The sequence below is a fragment of the Equus quagga genome, chromosome 18 (genome assembly GCF_021613505.1).
Source record: "Equus quagga isolate Etosha38 chromosome 18, UCLA_HA_Equagga_1.0, whole genome shotgun sequence".
In the NCBI taxonomy this organism is placed as follows: Eukaryota; Metazoa; Chordata; class Mammalia; order Perissodactyla; family Equidae; genus Equus; species Equus quagga.
Window position 1 is genome coordinate 4,372,400 of NC_060284.1, and position 25,746 is coordinate 4,398,145.

Genomic DNA, 25,746 nt, shown 5'->3' on the forward strand with positions numbered 1-25,746 from the left:
TTACAATGATGATAGTGTCAAAGAACCTCAGAACTGGAGGGGACTGAGGGGATCATCTAATTCATTCTCCTGTTTTATGCTCTTTGAGGCCCTGAGTCTGTGCTTCTCCTGTGGCCACATAGCTCAGGAAGCTGGGGCTGCGCCTCCCATCAAAATCCAGAGGAGTGGGCACGAAAATACTTCCATACTAATTTGAGGGTATCAGGAGTGATAATAAAATATTTAAGAACTGGCATGATAATACAATTTTGTATATATGTATTATAAATATATATAATGTAAAGTATAGCCCCCCCTTTATTCTCGAAACAAATATGCACATGCACATATAACTGTTTACCAGGTGATACTATTTATAGCACAGATTATTTATCATTCTAATTTCCATTTTTTTGGTTAATTTGGACTTCTCTGGAGTGTCTTTGTCATTAGCTAAATGATTCCTATTTCTGAGATGTAGGCAATGGCATCGGATCTTTCCAGCAACTTCCCCATTAAAGTGACTGTCATAAGGGCCCTGGCACCTTATCCCAGCTGGAGAAGGGCCGAGCGTGCTGTTGACTTGTCAGGGCTGTGATGCACTTGGATGCCAGGGCTTCCTACGTGGTTCGAATCCTCAAAGCCTGCATCACTTGGCAGGTCTGGCACCACCTGCTCTGCGGCCTGTGCCTGCCAGTGCTGACCTCCTCTGGAGCCATTGGTGGATGCTGTCCACACCCAGGCCTCTGCCCCTGTGGTCTGTTGAGCAGCTGCCAGACCTGTCCATGTCCAGGGCCACTGCTGTGCAATGGCATCCAGTGACTTGTAGTTTTAATAGCTCATACTAAGTGCCAAATAGTAGTAAAGTATTTCAGTATTTCAAAAACCAGTACCACTGAATCTGTGTGAACCTGAATATTAGTTGTGCAAATAGCACATACCATACAAGGCATCAGATGGGAAGGGGAACCCCAGAGCTATAAACAGGTTCACCTCTGTTAAACATTTATGATTCCGAACTATCAGAAGTGATGGGTTCATATGTGCCACACAGGAAGCGAGCCTGTTCTTGTTGCACACATCTCCAGTCTGTCTTTGTCAGCCCCGAAACTGAACACACCGCCCATTTTTGCTGAGGCTGCCTGGTTTTGCTGCAGGCAGCATTTTTTGTGGCTTTCTTCTTTCCATTCCCCAGAGCCACCTGGTAGCTATCATTTATTAGTATGCAAAGGGTTTACAGAACTGTGTCTTATATAATCCTCACCACAATCCTATGTGATATTCTATTAATACATCCCTTTTACAGAGAAGGAAATCGAGACTTTGATCAGTTACTTTGCTTCTCTAGGCTGTATCTCCAGCTAGTAGCAGGGGATGAATCCAGACCGATTCTGGCTGACTTCAAAGCCCAGATTTTTGACTGTGGTGGTTTTGTACCATTTCTAACCTCTCGATTGGCTTAGAGAGGGTCTACTCTTTTGTTTCGTTTTATTTTTGCCTGTGAAATTGTTATTTCTAATTGGATTCTTGGGCATTTTGTGGTAGGTAATCCAATGACTCATTTATATGGGAGCTGAATTTCTAAGAATTACAATAAAAATTCCTAAGTTTAAGAGAAAAACCTCATGACTTAAAAATCACATTGACATATATGGTCTCATTTGATCCTTTTGACACCATGAAACCTATAGGGAAGTTTTTGTTCTCCATTAGTTCCGATTTATAGAGGGAGAGGAGCCCTCAGAGGAAGAAAACATCATTCTTCAGGTCACACAGTTTTTAAGTGGAAAAATAAAGTCTCCAATCTGAGACCTTTCCTTGAAGTCCATCCTCCTCTCTGTCAGCTTCCCTGAGGTGGGATGAAGGGGGAAGGAGGGTTAGGCAGTCTTTGATTCTGGAAGCTGAGATAGTGGGCTTTTCCGTGACCCATCCAGTTGTTGTCCCCGTGTGAACCATTTCTCTAATTGGGGGGAAGCCAAGAGCTGGAAAATCTGTTACAAACAAGGATGACAAGGCCTCTGTGGCTAAGACACTGGTTACTTTCTCCTTGCCAAGTGTCGTAGAGAAGGAATATCGTTTTCCTAGAACAGGGGCTAGTGGTATATCTCATCAGGGTCCCTTTAACTTGGAGGATTTCTATCCTGCAGTCGTCAACTTTGTAGAAGCCAGGAGGGACCTTTGTAGCATAGTGACACTTACGTAACCACAGAGGAATATGCCCCACTGATGAAAAGGAACATGGACATGAACAGATCATAAAGCCAGAATTGGGATTATCAAACAGGCTGGTCCTGAAGTTATGGAATCAGAAGTTGCAGTTACTAGACCTGAAGGACAAAGACTTTCCAGAAATTGGAGAGGTGATGCTGTGTGCACCAGAGGACCTGCTGAGGAAGGCTGATGTCCCAAGAATCTTGATTGTTACCAAGAGTCCTTTGCCATCTCTTTCCTCTCCTTAATGTACTGGATTATCTTGAGTATTTACACCAGAGCTGAGACAGTTACTACCACAATGAAGCAGAGTCTCAGGTCTTAGAAAGAGTCAAGTACTGAAGGATGGTCCTGGTAGGCTCCTAGCCTGCTTGGAGTGGAAGATCCACACAGGGCTACTTGTGGACTCAGGGCAGCGTCTGCCTGTGTTTCACAGGCCAGGCTGGAACCTTGGTGTGATCATGAACTGGGAGGAATTATGTGCAGAGGAAGCATTGAGGAAGGACATATTGAACTTCAATAGCACAGCACTTGCCTGTTGTCTCGTCATTCTCCCACCTAGATATAATTGCTGTAGCTGTTTTGAAAATGTCGTAGCTAAAAGCCTGGTCTCAGGAGCAGCCTGCCTGCGTTCAAATCCTGGCTTACAAACCGTGGGACCTGGGGTGAGTCACTGATGTGTCTGTGCTTGGGTTTCCTCGTCTGTAAAATGGAAATGAAGAAGCATCTGCCTCATAGGGTGGTTGTGAAGAGTAAATGCTACATGTAAAGAATTTAGATCAGAACATGGTCCGTAGTAGGTATTCAGTAAATTTGAGCCATTATTATTATTTTATGTTTATTAAATCCTCTGAATGCTTTCTCTAAACTCAAACACTTTTCTTTTACAAAAAGGAGATTGTTCTGTGTATATTTTGTGTCCTACTTATTTTTCATGTAGGCCTTTGCCGTGAGCATCTGTCCTCTTCTACAAGGGGGCTTTCCTAGCTAGTTAGATGGCGTTGTTGGAGATACTCAACCAGTTCTCTTACTATGGAACAGTACATCAGAGTCTCTTGCCATTATAAACACCTCAGTGAACATCTTTTTTGCTAAATATTTGCATACCATCCTTTTCTTTTGATGATTGTGCTTTATGGGGTAGCATCCCTTCTGAGGGTCACCAAGTGGAATTATGTGCAACATTGGGTGTCGTGGGCACAAACGTTGTACGAGGAGTGGGAGCATAACCACTGTGCATTATGGACTCTCCAGGGCAAGGCGTTCGTCCACATTTTCCTTCGTCTTTCATGGTACTTCTCACAGTGTTTTGCCTGTGGCTGCCAAATCAATAAGATGCTTATGGAAAGTAGCCGTACCTGCTTTTCCTATATTTCTAGTTACATTAAGGCAATTAAGACCAGCCTTAACATTACTCTTGGTCTGCTTTTCTTCTTTTAAACTGTGCTGGTCTTCTTAAATATATTCCATTTCAAGTCACTATTGATCACCTCAGATGTTTTTTTGGAGTAAAGCTTGATATAAATAAACGAGCAAACAGCTAACTGACAGTCCAGTGGGGAACAGATTGTCTCCCAGGAGATACAAATTTTGTGTCACTGCGTGAGAACTGGTCAGGTTACACACGTGGTGAGTTCCTCTGACTTGGGCGAGATAGGATGCGGCTTATTGTCTCCCAAGTATTGGGAATCTCAAGAAAAACTTGTTTATTGCATCCTTAGAAATGACACAATGGGGGCAGACTGCAGATCTCTGGTGCTTGTTTTTGGTGGGTTGAGATCTTAAAATGACAAGACATCACAGCACAAGAATCTACCGGAGCCTTGAAGGCGCAGACCTGGGTCTTTCTCTCTGGATAGCACTCTCATGCTCTCCGGACTCTGACCTCCTCACTCCCACCCTCTGAGACCTTCAAATCCCCCAGGATCCTTTAGGAAGCGCAGGCTGTGTTCTTCCCGCTGGGTGCCATTTTAGCGGAGGCATTTAGAAAAGTGTCAGAGGTGGCAAGCTCTGATTCCTAACAATACCAGTCTTTTCAACCATCTGTTGCAGAGATTAGAAAACTCTTTCTGCCAAGGGCCAGATAGTAAATACTTTTGACTTTGTGTGCCCTCAGGTGTCTGCTTCTCACTCACCCTATGGTCATAACTGCTCACCCCTGCTGTCGCAGCGTGGAAGCCGCCATAGGCAGTGCGTAAAGGCACGAGTGGGGCAACTTTACTTATGGACACTGAAATCTGACCTTTGTATAGTTTTCACCTTATTAGACATTTTTCTTCTTTTGACTTTTTTCAATCATTTAAAAATGTAAAGGCCATTCTTATTTCACAGACTGTATAGAAAAATAGACAATGGGCTGGATTTGTCAACCCCTGATCTGCACTCATCATTTTTCTTCTGCATATCACTTTCTGGCTGCACCATTTCCAGCTTTGTTGTGTCATTGTTTGAGACCTCTCAGCTCTTACTCTCAGCTAGCTGAGGCTCAGAGGTCCTTTGGAGAATCTGTGCTTCTGGCCCTCATGTAGCTCATTAGAGAGCCAGAATACCCGCCTTAAAGGACCATTTAGGACAAAAGCAGATAACGTCTCTCTTGTCTTTTTTGTGTCCCGGCTGGTCTGACGTGTAATTTGGGTCTCTGAAGGTTACAGATGGATGCTGACAAGTGGTGCTGGTTTCTGCAGGTTCCAAGGTTCTAATGAACAGAGCGTGCAGCCTGAGTGATGATGAGAGTCTGATTTTTAGGTAATTGAGGATATTTATATCTTTTGATAGGTTGGTGCCTCAGAGTTCTGTTCCAGCATGAAATTGAGAGTCAGAGAGAGATCAGGATAATCAATTTCGTGTCCTCTCCTCAGAACAATAATCTATCAGAGGGGTGTTCAGGCTGGAGTAGTAACTTGGGATGGACACGGGAATTATAAACATTTTATGCTGCTCTATCCTCACTATATTTACAGTGAAAACACAGTACAGATTTTTATGTGGAGCATGTTTAGAAGGAAATAATATGCCCCATGTCATAGGGAAACAGAACACAAGAAAATATTCTCAGATTTGTAGCCCTAGCCCTAGTCTGTGGAGCTGCCCATCAGACCAGTCCCTGGCATTTTATTTAGGGCTGTGAAGCAGTGGGGTGACAGAGACTCGGGCTGCCTGTGTAATGAGATTGGTTTGGTTGCTCCGACAGATGCAATGATTTATGAGAGTGCTTACTGCGAGGCGTCTGCTGCAGCGAGCAGCCTGATGAAAGGCTTACAAGTGGGAGGTGGAGGAGAGCAAGGACGGGGAGAAGGGTGGCTGTGTACAGGCAGGTGAGGACCATCCTGACCGCAGCGGTGAGCGTGGTGAGCTGTATGGCGCTGTGGAGTAGTGTGAAATGGCAGAAGTAGCATGGGCTTTGGAACTGCTCAGCTCTGAGTTTGATCCCTGGCTCTGCTGCTCATTCGCCGAAATCTTAGGTGAGTTGCTTCTCCTCTTTGAGCCTCCATTTCTTCATCTATCAAATGGGGAGAAAAAACCCTCCCCTTCTCTCCCACTACATGACGTTGTACTAACGTAAAAGTCCAATCGGAGTTCCTCTGCATGGGAGAGCTCAGTAGGTGGTAGACATTATTCTTGTTTGTCCGTGTGTCTGTTCATCTGTTTATTCACCAGCATTGATCATTCTTTTCAATTTCTAATAAAGCCTCATTTTCAAATAGATACCTAATGGTGGCTTAGGCGTCGATAACTCTTGTGATCAGGATGCGAGTACCTAACAGTTCACATAGGTATGAGCATTTAAATGGCACGTGGGAGTTGAGTAAGGACCTGAAGTAGGATTTAAAGAACAGCTGCCTGGCCAGTAAACACACTGAAAGATACACCACCTCACTAGTCATTGGGGAAATCCACAAAATAAAACCAAACGGAGGTATTGCTTCCTACTCAGCAGATTGGTGAAAAGTTTTAGTCTGACAATACCAAGTGTTAAGGAAAACACAGAGTGAGGGAGCTGGTATGCACTATGAGTAGGAGTTTAAACTGATACGACTACTTTGTTAATATCTAGAAATTTGAAGATGTGCATAAGCTACCCACTCGCAAATTCCACTCCTAGGTATAACCTAGGGAGAATCCCTCATGTTCAATCAAGCCACTGTGCTCATAACCACGTTGTTTGTCATAGGAAACAACCTTAGTCTCCATCAATGGGGCAGTGGATGCGTACTTAAGTGAGCGAGAGTTCCATGTGGGATCAGCATAGAAGATTTTTAAACAATGGTGAGTGAACAAAATAAAGTTGCAAACAAAACCATTTGCATATAGCTTGAAAGCATGGAAAACGATATTAATATATTGCCTATGGATCCCTACATACAATAAAAGTTTGAAGAAATTATTTGGAAGGATAAATATTAAATTCAGGATAGTATTAGGAGAAGAAAGAGGAGTGTGGTTGGAAAGGCTGCCTAGGGCTCATGTCCCAACTCTGCCACTTACTTACTGTCTTTATACCATTAGACAAGTGTCTTAACCTCTGCGCCTCAGTTTTCTGATGTATAAAATGGGAGAATAATATTATTGACCTCATAGGTATGCTTTGAGGATTAAATGAGTGTGTATAGGTCAAATGTTTAAAATAGTACCTAGCATGTGGTAAGTGCTATGTATGTGTTAGCATCTATGGTTCTTATTACATGAGTATTTTTATTATTCTTTCTTTCTTTTTTAAAATGTTAAACTGCAATTTTTTTCATTTATAAATGTTTCAGTATTTTTACTAAAAGATAAGGATATTTTTTAACATAATTGCAATATCATTACACCTAAAAATTAGCAGTAATTCCTTAATATTGAGTACCCAGTAAGTGTTCAAATTCCAGTTGCCCATAAATATCATTAACTTTTTATGATTTGTTTGAGGTTTATTTCATACATTGGGCTTGGTTGATTTGTCTTTTAAGACATTTTAATATATAGATTCCTCTTCCAACTTTCCTTTTTCTTGCAGTTTATTCCTTTTAGCTTTATTGAGGTATAATTGATACATAAAAACTTACACACTTTTATGCATACATCTTGGTGAGTTTGGACGTAAGCAAACACTCATGATGCTATCGCCACAACCTTCAAAACTTTGCTTGTTTTCGTGTGTGTGTGTGTGAGTGTGTGTGTGTTGTGTTTTGGTAAGAACATTTAACATGAGATCTTTTTTTGTTTTTTTAATTTGCTCTCCAGACTTTTCACAAACATATTTAATCATTGTCCACATGCTTGCCTCTGCCTGTCGCATAAAATGACTGACTAGGTTTGACTGTAGGTGTGCATGCCCCTGTCCCAAGGGAAGCTTATTCAGCAGCAGAGTCAGAGTTACAGAGGTTTGCTCTTGTAAGCGAAATCACTCCCTGTCGTAGCATACCTGTGACGCAGAGATCTCTCCTCTGAACAGATTTTAGAGCACACAACGAATATTGCACTTTTTAAAAAAGAAGAGATGTCATGGTTGCCCTTTGTCATCATAGAGTTGAAACGTGAGATTAAAGGTTAAAAATATTGTCAACAGGGGCTGGCCCGGTGGCGCAGCGGTTAAGTTAGCACGTTCCGATTTCGTGGCCCGAGGTTTGCTGGTTGGGATCCCAGGTGCGGACATGGCACTGCTTGGCACACCATGCTGTGGTAGGCATCCCGCATATAAAGTAGAAGAAGATGGGCACAGATGTTAGTGCAGGGCCAGCCTTCCTCAGCAAAAAGAGGAGGATTGACAGAAGTTAACTCAGGGCTAATGTTCCTCAAAAAATAATTAATTAATTAATTAAATAAACATTGTCAACATAGGAACTTCAGGGTGTGGCATAGGAACAGTACAGCTACAATCTGTTGACCCCTAGATACATTAAGTACTATGCTAATAGATTTATATGCACTCATTTCATCTTTCCCTATGAAGTAGGCACTGTTTCTATCCCTATTTTATAGACAGGAAGAAAGAGGCTTAGAAAGGCTGACTTCCCAAGGTCACACAGTTGGGGCCAGCAAGGCTGAGCCAGAACCCAGGTGGGAATGACTCGTGCTCTTGACTCGGCCTACCTGGCCTTTGTTCGAAGTAGCTTCCTCTCCTCAGAGTCCTACTTCCTTCCTGGGTCAGTCTTTCTAAGCTAAGTTATGCTGTGGTAATTAACACTCCTAAAATAATAATAAAGGGTATTTCTCACTCATGTTACATATTCATGGAAGGTCAGCTGGGAGCTCTGCCACACAGCTCCTTCCTCTGGGACCTGGGCGTCCTGGACGGAGCAGCCACAGTCTCACACCTTGCCCATTACTATGGCAGAGAGAGAGAGAATGTGAGAACGAGAACTACGGAGACTCTCTGGCCAACAGTGAAGTGCTACATTCTGGAAGCGACACCCAGCACCTCCACCCACGTATCAGAGGCTAGGGTGGTGGTTTTTAAACAGGGGTCACCATGCCCCCCACCCCATCCCTAGGGGATATTTGTCAATGTCTAGAGACATTTTTAGTTGTCACAACTGGGGAGGGATGCTGCTGGTGCTATCAAGTGGCTAGAGGCCAGGGATGCTGCTGGATACCCTACAATGCATGGGACAGTCCCCCTGCTCCCCCGCAAAGATGTATTTGGCCCCAAATGTTGATAATGGCAAAGTTGAGAAACTCCGGATTAGAGCTAACCACAAGGGGCCAGAAATTGCAATTTTATGAAGCTGTAAGGGAGAAGAATCTGAAATACTTGACAAATGACACTAATGACCGTCACGTGTCCTCAGGCCTAAAGGCTGTCATATTTTCCCATGATGGACGTGAGCTGTTACTTTGAGGGATAGCCACGGCGTGGGTCTTATATCACAGTCAGCTCCATCAAAGGGCGGAGGAGGCTCCTGGACTCGCTTCTAAGCTGCCATTGCTCTTCCTCAGCACTGGAGCTGCCTGTGTGCAAGAAGGATAATGCAGGCCACATAGACAATTTTAAATTTTCTAGTATCCACTTAAAAAAAGCAGAAGGGAACAGATGAAATTAATTTAATCTATTTAAATCAATAGCTCTAAACATTATAATTTCAACATGTAATCAGTGTAAAAAGTATTAATGAGATATGTTACTTTTTTTTTGCACTGTCTTTGAAATTTGGTCTATTATACCTGTGACACACCTCAATTCAGACTAGCCACAGTTCAGGTGCTCGGGTGGCACACGTGGTGAGTGGCTGCAGTATTGGGCATGCAGCCCTGGAGGTTTCTGTTCCTGGACTTAGTGACGGACTTGGCTTGGTCTCCTCTGAGGACTAGCAGCTCTGCTGTGACCCAGAGTCAGTAAGTTCTGAGAGCGGGACGTAACTTCCAGGAATATGTGTCCTAGACTCCCCAAGGCGGTCTGCGTATGTTTCAGAACCAAGAGGGACTGGCTTCCTGGCTGCTCTGTGCGTCACCTCCCTGTCTGTCTCTCACTGGCAGGTGCCTCGTCTGCAGACATGGAGCCCAGCTATGGAGGAGGTCTCTTTGACATGGTGAAGGGCGGAGCGGGAAGGCTCTTCAGTAACCTAAAGGACAACCTGAAGGACACCCTCAAAGACACATCTTCCAGAGTTATACAATCTGTCACCAGGTATGTGTGTTCTGCCCTCTTGAGTTAATGGACCTCCGTGTCCCCAAAGGATCTGGCTACCTGTCAACTGCTTGTCTGGCTCAAAGACTCTCAGTTTGGTGCTGTAATTGCATGGGATCTGATTGACTGAGCAGTGTCGTTGAAGCCATAAAGGTGAGTCCTTGAGAAGCTGCAAGCACACACTGGGAGGACTCAGCCCACTGGTACATTAGAATAGAGTGGTTGCCATCCCTGGCTTTTGAAACCAACATCCTGGGTTCTAATGCATTATCTGCCCTTGTTAACCACATGACCTAAGGCAAGTTAATTGACCTCTCTGAGCTTTACTTTTATACCCTGGTAGGATTTGTGTCTTTGGGTGATTTGAGAATTAAATGAGATAATAATGCACATGAAATTCAAATAAGTAATACTCAGGTAATCAAAACAAAATTTTGTCTTTGTATCTTAATAGCTCTTTAAAATTTATTTAATGTGACAAGTTTTTTTACCCTTCTACTGTATGAAAATTCTTACAAGCGGGCCATATGAATTCTTTTTTATTCTTAGGTAGTAGAAAGTTCTATGGTCACTTTAAGTTACAATATGGAATTTTGAATGTGAAATTCAAATATCAAGTCCAGTATATTAATGAACATTTTAATCTTCACTCAAAGGTAAAATTTATCCCTCACTTCTAATCACTGGTAGGCAGAAAAAGGGGGTCCCTTGTTCTTTCTCCCATTAACTGCTAGCTGCTCACACGATGGAAGGCATTTCCTTGTAGGCAAAGAGGCTGGAACAATCAGTGTGAATAAATAAGCCATGTTTTCTGTTCTGAGCCTGATTCTGTTCGTGATTCTGTTCCTCTGTAAAGAGGGTTGGGGTGCACTGGTTGGAGTGGCAGATTTATACTCCTGAGGGCGCAGACTGTCTTCTCTCAACAATGCTTCCATGTTAGAGAGAAGGCCTGAGGGATGTCAAAAGATGCCTACTGGACGGAAGTGGCCCAGGTTAATTGGCGAGCAATTGAGAGACAGAAATCTAGGCATCTTTGGGTCATCCTAATGAGTGCCCTTTCCTGTCTTGCTTCCAGCTACACGAAGGGAGACTTAGACTTCACTTACGTTACCTCCAGAATTATCGGTAAGTTTCCCACGGTTATCAACTGCCCATTACCTCAGCCTTCAGCTGCTGCCCATGGCGATGGCAGACCTGTGTGACCTGTTTTCTTTCTGTGTGACCCCCCCCCCCCCCCAGTGATGTCCTTTCCTCTGGACAGTGTTGACATAGGATTCAGGAATCAGGTTGACGACATTCGAAGCTTTTTGGATTCCAGACATCCTGACCACTACACGGTGTACAATCTCTCGCCCAAGTCTTACCGAACTGCCAAGTTTCACAGCAGGGTAAGGAAATTTAGCCCGGGGACCTCACGTGGAAGACCTAACAGGGTACTTTGCCTCTTAAGAACTCGCCCCAGAGCTTTTGCTCTTAGGCGCGCGAAGCCGAAAAACTCTACGCTCTGGACACTTATCTACAAAATCTTTCCTAGGCTGTTATGAGATATTCTGAAGATTTCCCTTGGGTGAGGCTGTTTGCAGGATGGTTTATCTGTCAATGAAATGTATCTAATTTGGGATGTAAATCAGTTGTGGCTGGTTGCTCAGTTGTAGGGCCCGTTGCTGGGAGGCTCAGGGGGAGACTGACTGCCATGTGGGGCAGGTGCTTGCCTTACGCTGTAGCACTAATTATACCCTTCACCCTTCCTTGTTGACTCTTGGGCATCATGATGAGGCAGTGTAGCTAGAGCAGGACAGACACGCCAGCATTAATGGAAATAGCTCTCTGACATTCGGTAAAGGTACATCTTTCGTAAGTGGAGGATAGCACGTAAGCAGTCCACACTGTAGGCTTGGTGATGCTGTTTCTAATATTAATTAGAGTGAAAGCAGTGGCCAACACTTAGAGAGCATTTACACTGTGCTGAGCACTTTACATGCAATATCTCATTTAATTCTCGCCACAGTCCCCTGAGGTAGATGGAGAAACTGAGGCACAGAGAGGTAAGGTAACTTGCTTAAGACCGCACAACTAGTAAGTGGCCTAAGGCTCTTAACCATCACCCTAGGCTGACAGCATTACCTGGAAAAAGCCGGATGATCCTCTCAAGAAGCTTTTTGAACCAGGCAGAGAAATAGTCCTAGTTTCAGGCTGGTTAAGGAGCTGTGAGAGCTGGCTTAGCTTTGAATCTGATGTCGAGCCTGTTATTTCTGGCCACTGAATTCTTGATTTACTCACTAAAATAAGGCTTTTCCTCTCTTAAGAACATCTTCAAATATTTTGACTTAGCCTTTAGAGGAGATTGGTTTTGCAACTCCATCTAGATCTATTAATAAATAGAAAGAATTTTCTATGCATTGGACCCTTTAAAAGTGAAACTTGATTCCAAGTATGCTGGTTGTCCATACTGTGTCTCTAGGATCTTAGCTTTGATGCCAGAAGACACTTTGCTCCAAATTCCCATTAATAATCTCTGGGCCTCAGTTTCCAGATCTGTAAAAAACACCAGAAGGTTGGTTTGTATGCTGTCTAAGACCACTTCGTGCCCTGATGTTCAATAAGATAGGGGAGAGTTTTGTTAAGGACTCTTTTTCTCAGAGTGTTCCTGGAATAGGCAAGAGGGAACCCCGTGGTCCTCAGGCTGTAGGGGACATCAGACTCACCTGGGGGGCCTCTTAGACACCAGGCCCAGCATCTCTGATTCCTCAGGACAGGGTGCCGTGAGCCTCTACACTACTAACCCCTTCCTGGGGCTACTCCGGCTCTCGCTCTGGGGGCCGCTCTCTGAGAAGCACTGATGGAGCCATGCTGAAGTGGTTAGGTCTAGATTCTCATTCTGTAATGGAGAGTTTAAATGCAGCTTTTAAAAATTTGCCATATCTAACTGCTCTTCCAACTCTTATTGCATCTATTACCTAATTCAGAGCAAGTGAATTAACATCACACAGAAATGTGGGTAGCTATTCTGACTTGGATGCAAATCTTTTGAACTGATTTTTTCATGTTTGGAGACTCAGTGAGCACCATCGTTTTCATAACTGAAGGACTGTGGGGCATTCTGCACAATATTTCATAGAATTTTATTTGATCTTGCAAGATCTGTGATATTCTGGAAAATTTTCCCTCTGAAAGTAAATAAAGATATAATATCATTATAGAAGCATTCATATGTATAAAGATGTCTCTTTGTGTAGAATTTTCAAAGGCAAGCTCTATAAAGATATTTGAAGAAAGGCATCTATTTGTTTAACTACATATTTTGTGACCAGTCTTAACAAAGGAACTGGGAATTCCGTATCGAGCATCTGCCCTGGGCTGCTCTCACTTGCCTTGGAAGCACAGGGAGCATGTTTATTTCACTTGCTACCTAGAACAGTGCCTGGCAGGGCTAACAAATGTTTCTGAGAACAATGAATGTGCCAAGAATTGTTAAACACATAGATATAAAATCAATATTTCGTTCTTGTCCTCAAGGCACTTAAGACTAGTTGGCGAGAGAACCTGGGACATTCTGTAGACAAATGTAGACAGTATTTACAAAACCCACTGAGGGAGTTCAGTGGAGGGAGACAGCAGTGTGAGCTGGACCTTGAAGCGTGAGTAAGTCTTGTATAGGTGAAAGGAGTGGGGTTGTTTCTTCTCCATGCAAATTGTAGAATGTGTTTTCTCAGGCTCTTTGTGATCTGGCTTCTGCCCGCCTCGTCTTTCACTGTTCTCCGCTGCCTGAAACCCCATGTTCCAACCAGAGGAGACATACACTGTCTCTTTGCATGAGCGGCTCCCTCTGCCTAAAAGACCACTTGCGCCACACCCCCCTTCTTTGTTAGCCTAACTTCCCTACAGGGAGGATTTCCACATGCCACAGGCTTTTCCAGTTCTTTCCCCTAAACATAGGATGGCACTCTGTTTTCAGTCCTTCCCAGACCGTCCCAGAACTCCACCAAATGGAACTGGACCCTTTGACCTAGCTCCCTCAACCCTCAGTGGCATCTCAGGAAGACCGTCCCAAAGCGTTGGTGTTTTCATCTTAGCTCTGTTTTTGATATGACTACAGCTCTTTTCAAGCCCGGAGTCCTTTCTCTCCCCATCACTAACCCCGTGAATTGATTTGCATCTCATTGTTGCATTACTTAGAAGTTTTCTTGGTTCTCCTCTTCTAGTCCTTGAGGACTAGAAACCATTTCCTCCTCCTTCCAGATCAGTGCAGTGCCAGGTCTACTGTTAAATCTTATTTTAATAAAGGTAGATGGCAGAGTCTTCCATAAATACCAGTGTTGGAAAACACCAAACACAAGACTGATTTTATTTACGGACTCACTGGAGTCCAGCTCTGCCTGTGTTTCTATGCCTTGAAACCTGAACTCAGTCACTTTACATTTTTATTGTGTGTTGTGTTTGGGGATCCGGGTGGCAGTGGCAGAGACAGGCTGTTTCCAGCAAGATTTTACTTTGCGGAGGGGCGTGATCCTGTATTTTGATTAGCTTTTATGTGTAGAAGCTACATGGGTTGACAGGAATATGAAATAATCAAATAGCGGTTTTCTTAGTATTTGCATATTTAACAGAATGTTAAAATAGGACTCTGTTTAGTCTCAGTTTTAACAGGGGATTCAACTCAGAACAACACGTAGCAGATAGCCCTGTATTCCAAGTGAGGTGCTAGAATAGCTATTCAGGTAGTGAGCGTCAGTTTTTTGACTCTTAGCCAGTATCCACCTTGAGGAAATAAAAGTACCGATGTTGACGACAGAGTCCTGGAGACCAACAAGATGCTTCATCTAAACCAGATGTTCTCAGTCTGAGTTAAAAAGACCCGGGTCCACCGTGCGTTTAGATCCACGGATGGCTTGAGAATTTAACCATCTGCTTCCACTCCTATCTTTTTTTATTGTAGTGAAATATTCATAACATAGACATATCATTTTAAGCATTTTTTGTGTTTTTTTAAAAGATTTTATTTTTCCTTTTTCTCCCCAAAGCCCCCCTGTACATAGTTGTGTGTTTTTAGTTGTGGGTCTTTCTAGTTGTGGCATGTGGGATGCCGCCTCAGCATGGCCTGACGAGCAGTGCCATGTCCATGCCCAGGATCTGAACCGGCAAAACCCTGGGCTGCCAAAGGGGAGCACGCAACCACTCAGCCACGGGGCCGGCCCCTGTTTTAAGCATTTGTAAGTGTATAGTTCAGTGGCATTAAATACACTCACAATATTGTGTAGCTGTCACCACTATCTATACCCAAACCTTTTTACCATCCCCTAGGTAAACCCTGTACCCATCTACTCCACGAGCGTGTGGATGTGTGTGTGCTGGTTCGCTTTCTGCACAGAAGGTTTGTAGCTACGCCCTCAAATATCAGGACCACAGCTTTACACATTTCTTGGCCATGCTGTTGACAATAAATGGAAAACTAGATGAATGGCCACCAAGTCTAGCCTGGCCCTAAAGTTCTTACGTTCGAATTAATGCTATTCCAGTGCCTCTTTGAGCCTCCTTGCCTCTCTGGCCCATTTGGAAGGAAAGTATGCCGAAGGAGCCTTGTTGGTAAAATAAACATAACAGAAACAATAAACCCAGCTGCTGCTTTTAGAATCTTCCTTCATTTTGACTGTTTCTAAACCACATGATCTTGTAGGATTACTTCCCCTTGGGAACAACTTGATTTTTAGAAGATATATGATCAACTTGGGCTTCTTTTAAAGAGCTCATGATTGTTTGAAGGTCAACCCCTTTTTTCCCCTTTTCCTTCCAGAGCTCACCAAAGAGGTCAGCATAGCTCCGAGTTGTTTCTGCGTTGGTTCGCTGGTTGGTGAAGGGGGTTGGCCGTAGAGGAGTGACTTTACAGCTTCTACTTCCTCTCTCCTTTGCTACCATGCATCAGTGTAAGGACAGGAAGTTATGGGGTAGAAAAATATCCCTGGCCTGGTGCCAGAGGACCAGGGAGCCCCACCTTCTAGTTCAGCAGCTTTCAGTGAATTGAATGTCTCAGCCTTGGTAAAATACAGTCACGTGTCACATGCCAACGTTTTGGTCAACCATGGACCACATATACAATAGTGGTCCCATAAGATGAGTACCGTATAACCTAGTGTGTAGTAGGCTATCCCATCTAGGTTTGTGTAAGTGCACTCTATGATGCTCGCACAACCATGAAATCACCTAACAACGTATTTCCTAGAACATACCCCCGTTGTTAAGCAACGCATGAGTGTATAGCCATCACTTGAAGCCATAACCACCTCACAAATGTAAGATGGAATTGTGGTTAATAATCAATCATCGGACAGTGTGGTGTAGAAAGTACACAAATTATTATTTTTTATTGAGGTGAAATTGTATAAGATTTACAAATTTTGAGCTTTAAGACTTACCCTAGGTTCACATCTCAGCTCCTCCTCTCCCTGGGTAGGTAAGTCGCTTCACCTCAGCTGAGACTCAGTTTTCTCCTGTAAAAAATGGGGATAACAATCAGAATGCCTGTCTCACAAATACTTGGAAAGTTTTTCTGTAGGTTTGCTGTACGGAATAAATTTGATAGCAGTGTCTGACTGAGAGTAAGCATTCAGTAAGTGGTAGCTATGATTACCGTTAGTAATAATAAAACACCACAATAATGCTGTCAGATTCTGAAAACATGGGATATGGTTCTTCAGTCTGATTCTCTGTAGCACTTTTTGCTCTTATGCTCAGCAACTGGGATGCTTACGTCGTCTTTTCCCATGCTTGGGGGATGGAGAGGTGAAAATTGAATGGCAGCCAGCCCTGGTGCTGTTTTGGCCTCTGCTCCTGTTGGGTAGTATGGTGGCAGCCTGGTGATCCATATGGCATTCTCTGATGCTCCGCAGCTCCAGGGGTGTTCGGAGACGTTGGAGACGGCCTCATCAGGTGTCACGTGCCCAGGGAGTGTGCTGATTGCGTGAAACTGAGCCCCAGAGAGCTACAAAAATAGCTGGCAGTGACTGATCCTTTTTTAAAGTTTTTGGTTTTGTTTATGCCTTAATATTTTTTCCCTCTTAGAGCACATGCTTTTAAAAAATTCTAATTGTATGTTTGCTTAGTGGCGTATAATTATATATCAAGTAAATATGTAATAATGGAGTACTTTAAATTAATATTGTTTACTTGATTGATTTAATGATTCGGGAGCTATTAGCCTATTGTGCTAAGAACAATTTAGCCAACTTTTGGCTGAGACTTATTATAGATGTTGCCATGTTAGTGTTTGTATGGGTGACATACAGTTTCTATAAAGTTTAAAAATATTGCCTGGGAAAACAAACTTCCTACAGTTTTACATGGTTGCAATCTAAAAAAACAACGAATTGACTCGCCCATTTCTCCCTCATGATATTGTACATGTAGATAAATCTATGACAAGAAGAGATTGCCAGATGGGGTTCATTCCTTCCCTCTTTCACTCATTCATTTGCTCAGCCCATGCCTACTGAGCACCTGCCATTTGACTAGCACATGACACTGGGGTTGGCTTACGAAATGAATAATAGTCTTTCTTCTCATGGGGCTTAGTATCTAGACAGGGAGTCAGAAATAACAGTTAATTCGATATGGCTTGACAATTAGCTGGCACTTGCTGTGTTTGTCTTGTGCTGCTGAATTCTCACAGCCGTCTTCTAATGCCCGTTTTCACTGGACACACGAGAGAATTGAGGTGTGGAGGGGTTAGTAAGTTGCCTAAGGTCACTCAAGTAGTAAGTGATAAAGCCCAGGTGAAAATGCAACCTGTGGGCTTAGGCACGCTGCTCTATGGTAAAAGCTGTCATCGATGGCTACGACCAGGGCATGGGTACAAAGGTCACGGAGCTGACTGAGCATCTCTGCCCGTGGGTGTTAAAGACACTGTCAGAGACCAGAGTACACTTGAACTTGGGTTTTGAAAGATGAATAAGAATCTACCAAGGGCAGAAAAAGCATTGCAGACAGGAAGCAGCTTGTGCAAATGTACATTTTGCAATTCCTCTGATGGCAAAATTATCTTCCCCTTCTTCTTTTTTTTTTTAACCAACATATTTCCATTGCTTGAGAACACATCAATGGCGAATCTAACTGAGGGTAAAGAATGGGCCAGAAATAGCCCTAAATTATGTTGGGTAAAAAGGGCCAGCTGGTATGGCATTTAAATGGACAGAGGCGCAATCGTGGGTCACCCTGGATTGTTGGGAGCTAGGTCAAGCATTTCAGCTACTTTGTTTAATAAACAACACCTGTCATTCCCAAAGATACAGGAAAATGAGTAACCCGAAGGTCCCCTGCCACTGTCCCACAGTCATCTTGTAGAAAAAAAGTTACAAATTAACCAAAAAGAATGGGCTTTCTTGGCAACCCCAGAGGGAGAAACTCCACACGTTTGATTTCGGATGTCAGCTCTGCGGATTATCGGCTGACCAGCAAAGGGCGAACCAATCAGATTGGTCCTGCCTCCCTTCTCCCCCCCCCCCCCCCCCCCCCCCCCCCTTGTGAAATCTTAGGAATCTGAGACCTCTGGGGTTTGGTGATGGTGGTAGTGTTGCAGAGCACTTTCTGATGACACCATCCATGTAAAACCTGTTTTCTTCTCCAGAATTCCCTACCTCAGTAAGAGGCACCTGCCATCCTTTTGTCCAGCCATTCAAGCCAGAAACCTGGGAGTCACCCCTGACTCCTCCCCGGTCTTTCTTTTTAGTACATCCCTCCACACTCAGACGCTGCCACCATGTGATCACCCACCGAGTCTTGTGTACAGGTGTTGCACCTCCTCGCTCTTTCTGGAATCCCTCCAGTCTTTTTGCGCCCCACTGGCGCTCATCTAGCCTGAGCCGCCGTCATCGTTACCGGGACTCCTCAGGAGCCTCCTCACTGGTCTCCCTGTCTTTAGCCTTGTGTCATCCACACCCATTCTCCATCCTGGATCTTGGAGGTCTTTGGAAGATGCAGATCTGTGAGTCACTCCCCTTAAATGCTTCTCCCAGTTCCTAACGAGGCCTTGTATGATCTGACCCTTCAGTCCACACTCTCGCCTTATAGGATTTCATTCCTTTTTTTCAAACACAGCCAGGTCTATCTGACTTCGTGGCTTTGCATTGTCAGTTACCTGATGGAATGGTAATAATAATAATAGCTAACATTTATCGATCACTTGGTGGGTGTCGGATACTGAGATAAGCCCCCGAAATTCATTCTCTTGTAGCACCCACAAACCTGTGAGATAGGTAGGTGGGTATCTCTCAGTACATTTTATGAAGAAAGGCTTAAAGAGGTCATAAAGTTTGTCTAAGTCTAAGCTCCTTCTTATTGTTTATTAGCTGAATTCGTAAATATCTAATGGATTGAGGCTCATGCCTGGTATGCTGAGGCGAGTGAGCACCTCACCAGTGTACTGTTGTAGCCCAGGATTTACTCTCAGAAGACCTGACCAGCAGTGGGACTTTAGGCAAGACAGCCTCCGAGAGTCGGTTTTCTCATCTGGAGATGGGGATCGTATTAATTAATGCCTGTCTCACGTGATAGTTGTACAGATCAGGGCCAAGCAGAATTCCAGGAACATAGTCAATGCTCTGTAACCTGTTAGGTGAGCATATGTGTTAGAGGAAGGACAATGCTGAAAGCTGTCCCCTAGGGAATTGTGGGTCCCTTCATTAAAGAGAAGGAAATAAGAGCCCTGAACCAGCCTACCTTTGGCTACTCGAGAGCACTTTTCGTGTTTTCACTTTTCTCAGCTGAGATAAAATTAGGGGTAGTGCAGGATTTATAATCTAATCCTATAATTAAGCATCTAGTAGGCAGATCAGAACATTTTATACTAGAAATTAAATTCAATGTAACTTCACAGAATTTTTAAAAATTCAAGTATGTAATTTAAATCATCTAGTTTAATATTTAAGATGTACTTCAAAATGTATTTTCATACCTTTACTGAAAAAGAATTTTTTTGTGTGTGTGTGAGGAAGATTGGCCCTGAGCTAACATCTGTTGCCAATCCTCCTCTTTGTGCTTGAGGAAGATCGTCGCTGAGCTAACATCTGTGCCAATCTTCCTCTATTTTATGTGGGATGCTGCCACAGCATGGCTTGATGAACAGTGTGTAGGTCCGTGCCTGGGATCTGAACCCACAAACCCCGGGCCACCAAAGTGGAGTGTACACACTTAACCACTATACCACCAGACTGGCCCCTGAAGCAGAATTTTTTAATTAAAAAATTGGTGAATTGAACAACTCTTCTTTCTGTGTTTGGACCCTGTTCCCAACTCTTCCTGGCTGTATTAAAGGGATGTAGTTTCACTTCTGAGAGAATTCGTTTGCTCTGACGTCTGCTCATGGAGAGCAAGTTGCTGGGGGAGTTCATTTCCTTTTGCTGTGTTCCTTTAGGTCTCAGAATGCAGTTGGCCCATTAGGCAGGCCCCCAGTCTGCACAACCTCTTCGCCGTGTGTCGGAATATGTATAACTGGCTACTACAGAATCCCAAAAACGTCTGTGTTGTCCACTGCTTGGTGAGTAACCTTTTGTTGTTGTTGTTGTCGTCATGTGTGTCGGTTCTGTTTGGTTTGGTCAAATATGGGTGGCCCTATACAGATTGGTGAACAGGTAACATTTAAGTTGCATGGGTATTTATTAAGCCCCTACTTAGGAATTAGGTGATGTGAGGGACGTAAAGATGAGGGAAGAACTTATTATTCTTGCCAAAAGCTGAGTACTCATGCAGGCAGATAGGTGCACAGCCCACACGATGCAGGGCCTCTGGAAGGTGCTGGCTGTTATAAAGAGCTAGAAACAAGAGCTGTGGGTGCACAGGCAAAGATGCCATTGAGTTTTGTGTGAATAAAATTTGCATAAACACATTGGAATATTTTTTTCTTACCTTTGTGTTTGAATAAAAATGAGATGAAAAGACACCTGTGTCCTTGTGAGTAGTCACGTAGATTGACTATTTTATAGTAGTTCCCAGTGGGGCTCATGATTTTTCTGACTACTGGCTTCCAAGAGGCCCTTTCCCCAAAGCTTCCTCCAGGGGCCTCTTACTTATCATTTAAAACTCGACTTTAGATAAAATATTTCTGGCTTTTTTTTTTTTTTTTTTTTTTTACTATTTTCACAATATGGACATTCCCACTGTATATCTAAATGTCTTCGGTGGCATTTAATACACTGCATCATCATTATCTGGTGACCTGCCTGCTTTCCCACTAGGCTGTGAGCATCTTGCTGGCAAGAACTGTGTCTTCTTTACCTTTGTACCCCAGGTATGCAAGATCTGAATCAGTGATTGAATACATGAACAAGCGAACATGCAGATGGAGTTTGAGCATAAATACTAGAACCGTCCATTGCTTCTATAAACTTCTGGGGTTTTTTTTTTTTTTTCTATAATCCTACTGATGATTTTGCCCTTCTTTCTTGAGAGCCAGTTGACTAAAAGAGGGTAGAAAGTTGAAGAGTATTTTTTCTACTTTCTGTTTCACATCCTCAAACTCCTGGCAATGAATGAAAAGCACTTGGTGTTTGTAGGAGGTCAGTGTGAGAGGCCAGGGGGTTTTCCTGTCAGAGACACAACAGATTGCACAACAGGACACATTTCTTCTAGGACCTAAGCAGCTTTGGGCATCTGGGTGATTTTTGTCTTCACTCAAGAACTTTCTAAAAGTTCAGAGAGCCTAGGTCTGACAACTTGGTAAGGGAAGATGGCTCGAGAGAGACCAGAGGCCCCCATTTCTAATGATACAATCATAAAGAACAAAAACCCAATGAGAAAGAGAAAAGAAGAGGCAGACAAAGGACTATGAGTCCATAGGCTGCTTCTCCAGACTCGGGGAAGGAGGTGCACAAGTTGGAAGTCTGCACCAAGTCTTGGGGAAATGGAACTGAAGTGGGGGTGGGAGCTTTTATTTTTATCCTATATATATAAAACCTACTGTTTTATTAGAAATCAGAAGCATATACTCCAAAAGATAAGCCTTATTCTTTAATTTAAAAAAAACCCTTATAAAACTTTTTAAAAGACCTGCATGGCAGTTAAAAGGAGGAGACACATTTCCGAGAGCCATGAAGCTGTTAAAAGCAGCAGGAAGGCTAAATCTAAAAAGAATCAAGATTGAGAAAAATGTCTTTTTTAAAAAAATCTGTCCTTGGAGTAAGGACAACAACAAATGCTTGAGGCACTTATGTAGTCTTAACTCCTTTCTTCTGTTTCCTTTATCAGGGGGAACAAATGTCAAGCTAGAAAGAGAGTAACAATGATAATTAAGACAAAGATGGAGGTAGTGAGATAGTCAAAGAGCCTTCCAGTGCTTAAAGTAATCCACTCTCCAGACGGAAATCATGTGACCGAATGCTGAACGCAGTGGGAAGAGCCATTATGCATTCCTTATGTAACATGAGGAAAACAGGGCCAAGTGCCAGGCAAGCAAGGAGAGGAGATTTTTTCTGAAAGACGGAGGAAGTTGATCCTGGAAAGTTCCAGGCTGGTGAGCCTGATGGCTATTTAAGGAGAAATTCTAATATAAATTTTTGCACAGATGATTTTAAACCGTTAGAAAAAAGGAGTCCACATTGGTTCATTATGAACACACATATCACACCAACTGAACTTTTGCAACTAGACTAATAGATTCGTAGAGATAGTTTATTGGATTCCTGCAAGATATTCCTCAGTTTCTTATAATCAAGTGGAAAAATTGGGGCTAGATTGTTAGACATTTAGTCAAATTGTGGCTGAATATCTGCTTCCAAAGGTAGATGATTACTGTATCAGCATCCTCCCAGGAGTGGGCTGCATTTGGTTGCCTTTTTTTTTTGTTTTTTTAAAGATTGGCACCTGAGCCAACAACTGTTGCTGATCTTTTTTTTTTTTTCTGCTTTTTCTCCCCCAAATCCTCCCAGTACATAGCTGTATATTTTAGTCGTGGGTCCTTCTAACTGTGGCGTGTGGGACGCCATCTCAACATGGCCTGACGAGTGATGCCATATCTGCACCCAAGATCTGAACTGGTGAAACCCTGGGCTGCCAAAGTGGAGCGCGTGAACTTAACCACTTGGCTACGGGGCCAGCCCCTGGTTGCCTTTTTAATGATCAACTTTAACAAAATGTGGAGATCAAGCTTATCGGTTTTCTCAGACTGGGAGGGTCACATAAGGAATATGGATTTTAAAAGGTTTTGCTGGTTGGTCATCTAACAGAAACTAACAATGTGAAATTAAACACAGGATAAAAGTAAAGTCCTGAATTCTGGTTCTAAAAGATTCAGTATATTTGTCTGTTAGCTTAATGCATCATCTGAAAAGGAACTCCAGTTTTAGTGGATAGAAAGATCAGTAAGAGCTCATGGAGCAAATTCCCCTGTATTTAAACTAGTTGGCCTGGGGTTGACACCGCCTCTCTGTGTAATAGAAATCGACGAGGTGCCCAACCAAAGTCTCAGGCAAGGTTTTATTGGGGCATATTTATGCTCCAGCACAAGGGGCACCACAGGAGAAGTGGCTCCTTGGCTGGCTCCAGAAGGGCGTCGTCCTGAGTCTTTTACGGGGTGAAGGGAGTGGACTGCATCCTGATTCTCCTCCTCCATTATGCTTCCCTCTTCCTTGTGATGTTGTCCTTGCCTGCCTGGTCGGCGTTGCGGTCCCTGCCCCTGCCCAGTAGATCCAGCAGGGCAGTGTTGCTCACTACTGCCACCCCAGGAAGGTCGTATAGTGGTCCTCTCGAGGCTTTGTGCACCTGCAGAAGTCGGGATCCACTGCTTGGGGGAAGTTTGGGGTTGGAAGGTTGCTTATCTTGATTTCAAAAATAGCTGGGCTGGGAGGTACCCAACCTGTGAGTGGCAGAGTCCCGTCCCTATTCTGTCTCAGGATTATATTAATAAAAGCATAGTGCCTAGACTAAGGATAATGGTATTTCCTCTCTAGTTTGGTCAGAACACATCTCCAATCTTGCATTTCACATCTGGGCAGCACATTTAAGGTTGAGTCTGTTCAGAGGAAGTACACCAAAGGATATCTCTTAGAATGGAATATCAGGGCCAGTCCCATGTGGCCTGGTGGTTAAGTTCAGCATGCTCCACTTTGGCCACCCAGGTTTGTTTCCTGGGGTGCAGACCTACACATCTCTGTTAGTGGCCATGCTGTGCTGGCAGCCCACATACTAAAAAATAGAGAAGATTGGTACTGATGTTAGCTCAGGGCAAATCTTCCTCAGTAGGAAGAAAAAAGGAATATCAGATGAGGAAGAATTGAAGGGATTTCTTTAGGCAGGGTTCTCCAGAGAAACAGAACCAATGAGATATATAGAATATACAGAGAGAGATATACATATAGAAGAGGAGATTTATTATACGGATTGGCTTATGCCATTATGGAGGCTGATAAGTTGCACAATCTGCCCTCTGCAAGCTGGAGACCCAGGAAAGCTGGTGGTGTAATTTAGTGTGTGTCTGCAGGCCTGAGAATCAAGGGGGCCACTGGTGGAAGTCCAGCAGTCCAAAGGCGAGAAAACCAGGAGCTCTGATTTCCAAGGGCAGGAGAAGATGGAGGTCCCAGCTCAAGAAGAGAGAGAGACTTCGCCCTTCCTTCACCTTTTTGTTCTACTTGGACCCTCAACAGATTGGCTGATGCCCACCCACTTTGATGAGCGCGGCTCTCTGTACTCCGTCTACTGATTCAGATGCTGATCTCTTCCTGAAACGCCCTCACAGGCACACCCACAGATAATGTTTTACCAGCTATGGGGCATCCCTTAGCCCAGTCAAGTTGACACATAAAATTAACATCGTAGACCGGGTGTGTTTGTAACCTGGAGAATGGAAGAGCTGATGGAAAGGGAGGGTATTTCAGATAAAGACTGTCCCTGGGAGAAAGGAGTCAGTTGACTCTGTCCTGGCAGAAGGAGGAATGAGGATCCTTGAGCAGAATAGACTGCAAGTGCACGTATTCAGTGCATGGAAGAGCTCTGTGACCAGGACTCGACAACTTCAAGTAGCAGGAAGCTCCCTGTCACCTGAAGTGTTCTAGAAGCGGCTGGCTCACCCCATCTGCCAGGAATGTTGTCGCGTGTATTCCTCCATTGAATGTGGTTCAATCAGGTGGAACTGCTTCAGTTTGTATGAATCAGGAACATACTTTGGGTAAAATATATACATAGCATTTTCCAAAAAGCAGTATTTGCCTCACCTGTGAACTCTACCTCCAGTCCTAAACCAAGAGACCTCACTGTTAGTTCTGATCCTACAAGTCCAAAGTTACTTTGACGATTTGATCATTTTTCAGTAAATGCATACAAATCAAATGTATATTGCTGGGTTACTTAGGTTAGTGGAGAGTCAATTTTATCCTGAGGATGGTCTTTCCTTGCTGCTTTGTGATTTAAATAGCTGGGACAGATTTTGGTTGTCAAGTGAACAATTTTGAATCGACAGGCACCCCCAGCTAGGAAGATTTCTCTCCTCTCCCTCGCCCCTCTTTTAATTGCAAGTACAGCCATTCTCAGTGGTGAGTGGTTCTTTGGTCTGTGTTTGCAACAAGTTCATACGTTTTCTTTGGCAGGATGGACGGGCAGCATCGTCAATTCTGGTTGGTGCTATGTTCATTTTCTGTAATCTCTACTCTACTCCTGGCCCAGCTGTTCGATTGCTGTATGCAAAGCGCCCAGGAATTGGACTTTCGCCATCCCACAGGAGGTAAAGTAAGCTAGATGCAGAGTAGGTGCAGACATGGGCTAATTGGTATCGTGTACTTAAAAAAAAAAGAAAATGCCTTTTAGATAATTGGCTTATTATCTTCTCTGTAGTCACAATTTCTTCCTTCCTCTTATTTAAGTTGCATCTCTTTACTTTTGGATTAAAAGTGCTTCTGAAGATAAATTCTGAAAATTTTCTAGACTAGCCCTTAGCTGATAAATTTAATTTGTTCGCTCAAATAGGAATAGATGTT

General features: G+C 43.5%; 1 protein-coding gene across 6 annotated transcripts in view; it reads left to right on the plus strand.

The window, feature by feature from the left end:
• Window positions 1-25,746, plus strand: part of DNAJC6 (DnaJ heat shock protein family (Hsp40) member C6) — a 134,125-nt gene that overhangs the window by 80,224 nt on the left and 28,155 nt on the right. For 3 of the 6 annotated variants that reach the window (XM_046645794.1, XM_046645792.1, XM_046645795.1), the window contains exons 2-6: window positions 9,646-9,796; window positions 10,872-10,921; window positions 11,036-11,184; window positions 20,199-20,321; window positions 25,360-25,493. In XM_046645794.1, the coding sequence (XP_046501750.1) occupies window positions 9,646-9,796; window positions 10,872-10,921; window positions 11,036-11,184; window positions 20,199-20,321; window positions 25,360-25,493 (607 nt within the window). Of the gene's footprint in view, window positions 1-6,361; window positions 6,457-9,645; window positions 9,797-10,871; window positions 10,922-11,035; window positions 11,185-18,549; window positions 18,771-20,198; window positions 20,322-25,359; window positions 25,494-25,746 lie in introns of those variants that run through there. The other 3 variants (XM_046645793.1, XM_046645797.1, XM_046645796.1) reach the window with 3 other exon arrangements.